The 6,635-nt window shown below is 38.9% G+C and overlaps 1 protein-coding gene across 1 annotated transcript; it reads right to left on the bottom strand.

The window, feature by feature from the left end:
- Positions 1–1,683: 1,683 nt before the first annotated feature.
- On the bottom strand, positions 1,684–2,954 carry LOC140076230 (hemoglobin subunit beta-2-like). The gene is made up of 3 exons (XM_072122745.1): positions 2,802–2,954; positions 2,232–2,454; positions 1,684–1,854 (listed from the first exon to the last, which is right to left on the bottom strand). The coding sequence occupies exons 1-3, from the start codon at positions 2,891–2,893 to the stop codon at positions 1,726–1,728; spliced, it is 444 nt and encodes a 147-aa protein (XP_071978846.1). The 5' UTR covers positions 2,894–2,954; the 3' UTR covers positions 1,684–1,725.
- Between the last annotated feature and the right edge of the window lie 3,681 nt (positions 2,955–6,635).

Raw genomic sequence — 6,635 nt, 5'->3', positions numbered from 1 at the left:
CCTAATGCAAGATGTTGATTTTGCAAAAAAATGAATACATAATGTGGTTGATGCTGACCACTAGTGTGACATTGTAATATCACGAGCAGTGCTCATTAACACTCTTTTGCACATACTGTTGCACAGCTTTGAAGTCACATAAATTGAAGCACAGTGATAATGATACTGTGATACTGTAAAACATGAAACGGTGTTCACCAACTGCTGGATAAATTGGTGACATTTTTGTATGTTTTTGTATGGGGCTGTGTAGATAAACAGTCTAGTTCTCTCCGAGCCTCCTTCTTCATACATTGGTCATTTTTACCTTGTTCACACCATTTTATAACTGACAGTTGGTGTAACTTACACTTTGTGCTTTTGTGGGTTATCCCCATAACACCTACTTGTAGGCTACCTTTGGAGGGTTTTAGTCCTTTTAAGACTGTTCACATTTACACAAAAATACACCATGATTATTTTAATCTTTTAATAGTTATGGAATAAAAGATGTATTTTAGTGAGTAAGGGAACAGGTAAACTATGACTCTTTGTACACTATTTGGTGGCTGATTTATTAAGTCCCTTCCTTACACTGGTCCTCATCAGGACTTGCAGCAATTGATTTCGATTTCTGAGGGATCTTTGGGAAGGATCACTGGCTGCTCAATCCTTGAAGTTGTATTTACGTTAGGGTAAAACTCACAGCAGCAAATCAGAATCAGCTCAGAAAAAAAAGCTGTGTTGGGATTGGTTGTTTTGGCCAATTTTGCTGGTTTTCTTTTAGACAGTTTCCCTAATCTGAAAATTGTCAAACCCGAAGTAAAGATCATCTGATCTGATGTTCTTTCAGTAAAATCTTATAAGACAACTAATTGTGTTGTGAACATCCTTTTACACTGAGGCATCTCTCTGAACACTCAGCCTTACTGGATTATTACAACGTACATTGGGTATGGTTAAAGTTTCACACAAGAACTGAATGGATTGTTATCTCTTTAATGTACAGATGGTATTAGGAATACATTTTTTAAACCTTCAGGCTACAGATGTGCGTGGTTAAGGAGGACCTCTCATCCCAAATATTTCCTCAAGTAGCTGCTTACTAAAGTAGCCCTACCCCAGTAGTAGCAGTGTTAAATCATAGCTTGATCGAAACATCACCATAAGCTAGCAAACACTGCAGTACATAGCCTTCGGAACATCAGACCATGTTTGCAGCAGTCCGGCGTATTCATGAGGGGGAGGACTGAGAAGGCGGCGACTGACGCATGAATCTTGGCAGTCACCACCGGCCTATGGTGTGGGAGGGGTGGTCCAGGGCAAAAGATGAGAAGAGGGGAGCACCTCAGCAGCCCCCTCATGAATATGCCGGACAGCTGTAACCTTGGTCCAGCGTTCGGACAGCTATGTACTACAGTGTTTGCTACCTTATCATTATGTTCCAATAAAGCTATTGATTTAACATTGCTATTACTGGGGTTATTTCGGATGATAGGTCCTCTTTAAGAGATTAATTATCCAGTTTTGTGCTTTATATTACTACTATAAAACTGTGATTAGAAGTTGATCTGTATCTTGGGAGCCTTGCATAGTTGAATTTGTTCATGTATGTCTGTGAGAGAAAGGCCCTGAGTTTCATGGGTGGCATTTTATAAAGAAGAACACAATAATAACTTTTATAAGAATTCTTTATTTTCCTCTCTTCACATCTTTAATATTTTCATAACAAAATGTCTCAATGATTTAGAAATATCCATGGGTCAGAGCAGCAACCAGGACATTGATGAACTTCTCCCAGGCAGCCTGGACCTGAGGGGTGAAGGCAGATCCCAACTTGGTGGCCAAGACGATGACCAGGACTTCTCCCAGACGCTGTAAAGACAAACAAAAGTTAGTATTGTAACTCATCTGTGACATTGTTGTGAATATTTGCAAAATAATTAATTTTTTTATATCTAAAATATCAGATATATGCATGTATATATAATAGTAAAGAATATCCCCAGTCTGGGGACCCCAGTGAGGGTCTGCACTAGTATTCTATGCACGGCATTGTACTGCATTTTAATCTAGCCGGTGAAAAATGAATGGTAGTAGAAATGTGATCTGCCATCAAAATGAGCATTAAATCTGCAATTATTTACCAGTAGGTAATGCTTGGATGCCTCACTATTGAAGCATTCAGCTCCCTGGATAATTGAGATGTATTTTCAGGAGAAAAATGAAAACTAATATAAGTAATTCTCTACCTTGAAGTTTTCAGGGTCCACATGGAGCTCCTGGGCATGGGACTTGCTGAGGGCAGCCAGGTGATGCTTGACGTCATCCAGGTGCTGGATGGCACTGCCAACAGCTGTCAGCACTTTCTTGCCATGAGCATGGACCTTGGCATTGCCTTTAATGGCGGCAACATTGGAGAGGTTTCCAAAGGAGCTGAAGTATCTCTGGGTCCAGGGGTACACAACGAGCAGCCTAGTCAGAACAAAATGTAATTGTCATTTAATATAATAAAAGCTGTACAAGACTTTGTGTCTCCAGTCTTTACCAATTACCAATTTCTGAGCAGAAACTCTACTGTAACTATCTAACCTGTAGCTATTTCTGCCTCTGAATGTTATCGTTTACATTCAGAGGCAGAAATAGCTACAGGTTAGAGCCGCCTCATAAAGAATTGAGGAATTGATTTTGATGAAGATTTATAGAGGAAGAAAATATAGCAAATGGATTAGAATATAATTGAGTAATAAATTAAACTTGGAGTAATAATTTATAATACAGTGGTGTGTAATATATATATATATATATATATATGTACTTGCCTTGCCAGGGCATCATGGCCGTCCTGTTCAATGTTAACCTGGGCCCATGTGGAGGTAATGGCAGCTCTCTCCTCAGCGGTCCAGTGCACCATGTTTGCTGTTGGTTTGGAGTTTGTTAGAGATGAATCTCTTGAGATGTGATGTGTGTCTTGGCCACTGAGTGTTTCTTTTATAGTGTCCTTCCTAGAGTCCACCCATGTACGTGCGCTGCTGTGTCATGCTCCTACTAACCACAGTCATCTGATAACGTCAAGAAAGGGGTCAATACATTGGCTATTGTAGTGTGATATTTTAGTGTGAATGATAGAACTCATCCTCAATAATAGATTTATGTCCAATTAATAACAAATTTCTGGCAAATGTTTAACATCATTAACCGGTTAAAGACTCATCTCCACTGTGCCATCCATAGCAAGAAAAATCTTATAAATCTTATAAAAGAGAATTTATTGGTAACAAGCTGTCATTAAATAATGTATTGGCACTCTGAACATGTGTGTTGGAGTGATTATTACAATATTGGAACTTTATCCATTAACATATCTACACACAGATGTAACTTTTTTTTTTGTTTTAAAAGGTACAGACAATAAGCAGATAAAATTTTGGTTAGTTATAATTCTATTTGTGTTGTCCTTAAAGAATCAATTTGAGACTGAAGGCAGTAATCTGGCTTCGTTATACTGATGACCTATTATAAGGATATTGGTGGTAGTCTGACACACAGCATCTTCACCATTATATTACCTCATCCTCTTGTGTGTTTCCATGTACTCCATTGATGTCTTTGCTCCAGTCGGGTGAATACAGCAAATCATGTAATTCTCAACAAGTCAATTTTATTTAGATGGAGTGTATCTAAAAAACAAGAGTGTACAGCATTTGCAGAAGAGCTACAGCCCATTCAAACAGCTGAATGTCTCCAGTTGGTTTAGTCTGTAAATCTCCTTTATAAAACTGAATCCACCTTCCGTGTGCTCCCAGTTTTTTCAGGCATAAGTAAAGGAGCAGCATTTGTTTTCTTACTTCCAACAAAACATGGAAGACAATAGAAGAAATTTTTCTTTCGTGTTTTTTTATTAGTTATTATGACTGTTCAGCAGTAGTGTAATCCTAGCATTACAAACGTCAGCGTGCAACATACAGCATACATGAGAAAAGGAGACTCTCCATCCTGCTGGGGGAAGAAGAGACCACAAGGGCCATACCCATGCCCCCATCACTCTGTACCCTCACCCCGTATCCCACAATTTTCTACATGCTTTGGCAATACTAATTTTTATTTGGAACTGCCATACAAAAGTATGGAGTTTGGACCATGAATACAGTGAATGGAGTGGATGTGACTTCCTGCAACATGCAGTACTATTAAGTCAAGATTATGACACAAGCAGAGATGATCGATCAGCTGTGAGTGTCAGCAGTTTATTTCACAAAAGATACCTAACAGAGGTTGTGAGGGTAGAATAACTTCAAGATACAGGTGCTCTGTCATCAGAAAAATACACAAGTTATGCCTCTGAAAAGATGATAATGCTAAAACAAATCAGATTTCCCCCAATTGTGTTTTTAATCTGTAAAATTGGGCAAATATTAAATTGAGGTATCATGGTTATTATTGTGAACCACAGATTAAAGGTAATATATTATTTTTATGGTATGATGAATAGCCCTAAAAATCCAAAACAGGGGGATTTTATTTTTCTTCATGGAGAAATAGTAAATACAATCTAATCCCTAAGCTACACACACCCCGAAATGAAGTATGTGAAACATGCATCTCATCCCTAAAAAAACACTGGGGCACATTTACTTATCAGGTCACTCAAGTTCACAGTAAGTGCATTGTCCGACTATAATGCAGCGTGCAGCCATTCACTAAGATTGTGCGCCCAAAGTCATGAATGTGTCGCTTCCCGGCACAGGTCCGACAGAGTTCACCATCATTGTAGTGGTGCACCTTTAAAATAGGGCGTGTAAAACAATTTTAAATTTTAATCCCGCATTCAGTCCGAATCAGTTGGCACGCCCACTAATTTGTGTCACATGGAAACCAGCGCAGCTGCTCCACAAAAGGGTCACGTGCACCACAATCCCAGCGCACTCACTTCTTAAATACCTGTACAAGCCGCTTTAGCCATGAAGAACGTGAACAGTCCAACCACAATGTCCATATTAACAGGAAATACATTTTTTTAGCCTGTACAATTTAACAATACAATCTACTCTGCAATGGCGCTCCTTCCCTTTAATTCACAGCTGTGTGCCCTTACAGCAGTTTATAGACATATTCAGGAAAAACTGGGTATCAAACATTGCATTTTGTCATTTAAGCCATTGTGCATGTGTATTCTTTTTGGAAAATACATTAGTCAACCCCCAAAAAATGACAACCTTTAAAGGGTTGACACACTTCCCAAAAGTTGTTTTACATTAGTTGAGAGGTGCAGTTTCTAAAATGGGATAATTTAAGAGGTTTAACTATTATTTAGGCCTCTTAAAATCATTTGAAATTATTAGCCTCCTCACATCCTACAAAAATGAGAGGAGACATAAAAAACCATGCCAATATAAAGCATGAGACATTTGGAAATGTTGGTTATGACGTTATTTGGGTGATCTGTCTAAAAAGCAAAAAATGTAGCATTGTCAAAATGGATAAAAGTTTTTGCCATATTTCCATATTTTTCATAAATAAACACAAACATATGACCCAATTTTTTTAAACTAACATGAAATACAATGGGGTTCATTTACTAAGGGTCCGGACAAATATTTCCGTTTTGTGACGAATTCTCCCGGGATTTTGGCGCACGTGATTGGATTTTGGCGCAACGGTGCCGGCTTGCATGCAACAGAAATCGAGGGGCGTGACCGCCAGACAACCCGACGGATTCGGACAAACCATGGAATTTAAAAAAGGTTTTGTGTCGCAAAATCAAGCACTCACATGCACCAGGAAGAAAATGGTGAACGCCGGTAGACCTTGGCACAGCAGCGACACAGGAAGGAACTCGGACGCACGATTTTAGTGAATCGCGCCGGACCCGATTCCACGTCGGACAGCGCACCACTGGATCGCGACAGGACCGGGTAATTAAATCTTCCCCAATTTGTCAAAAGAAAGAAATCTCAAAATCACCTGGATGTGTGAGTGATTTATGCTTTCCAAAGCTATTACCACTTATGGTGACAAAGGGGCGTGTCAGGCGGTTGAAAAGTGGCTTAGGCTGCATTACCTTATATGCCGTGGATATAACGCTTTAGTCTAGTAAACCAGTTGTCAGGGAACAAAATCTCATCTATGACATTATGGTACTTCCCAGTTACAGGATAGCTTCAGTAAATACAATTACAGCTGTAGGAGACCTGTGAAAGTGGAGAGGACGTGCAGGGTGTGACATTTTGTGTTATGATAAAGAATTCTATCTTCAGCATCACAAACACACTGCTGTCTCAAGATTGTTGATGGAAAGCAGTTTAGGATTATCTGCTTTACAGTAAAGCAACTTCATCCAGCTTCAGTGTTAGCACTGGCTAGTACTTCACATATTCTGTATTCTCATTTTGAAAAGCCTTACATGAGAAAAATACTATCTCAGTCTCCTCGATGTCCCCCCACCATTACCACTTTAAGGGAATATTTTATTATTGTTGTTTATTGCTTAATTATTTATTATTGCTGTATTTGCCATGTCTTCCAAGTTTCCCTCTTATTTCCCACATAGTTTTTTCTATCCTAGAGTTTTTTTGGAATGTTTTGTTTCAAGTAATTTTTAATCACTTAAAAATGGCAAGTTTCAGCCCCCCCCCCTTTTTTTTTTACCAAGATCT

Source organism: Engystomops pustulosus, chromosome 8 (genome assembly GCF_040894005.1).
Source record: "Engystomops pustulosus chromosome 8, aEngPut4.maternal, whole genome shotgun sequence".
In the NCBI taxonomy this organism is placed as follows: Eukaryota; Metazoa; Chordata; class Amphibia; order Anura; family Leptodactylidae; genus Engystomops; species Engystomops pustulosus.
Note: the sequence above shows the minus strand (reverse complement) of the source record. Positions and strands in the feature narration are given on the sequence as shown.

Bases quoted from the DNA above. Each gene is read 5' to 3' on its own strand.
- LOC140076230 (XM_072122745.1), bottom strand. From the start codon at position 2,893: ATGGTGCACTGGACCGCTGAGGAGAGAGCTGCCATTACCTCCACATGG. The intron at 2,455-2,801 runs GCAAGTACATAT...TGTTCTGACTAG, and splicing joins GGCCATGATGCCCTGGCAAG to GCTGCTCGTTGTGTACCCCT. The intron at 1,855-2,231 runs GTAGAGAATTAC...TTGTCTTTACAG, and splicing joins TGGACCCTGAAAACTTCAAG to CGTCTGGGAGAAGTCCTGGT.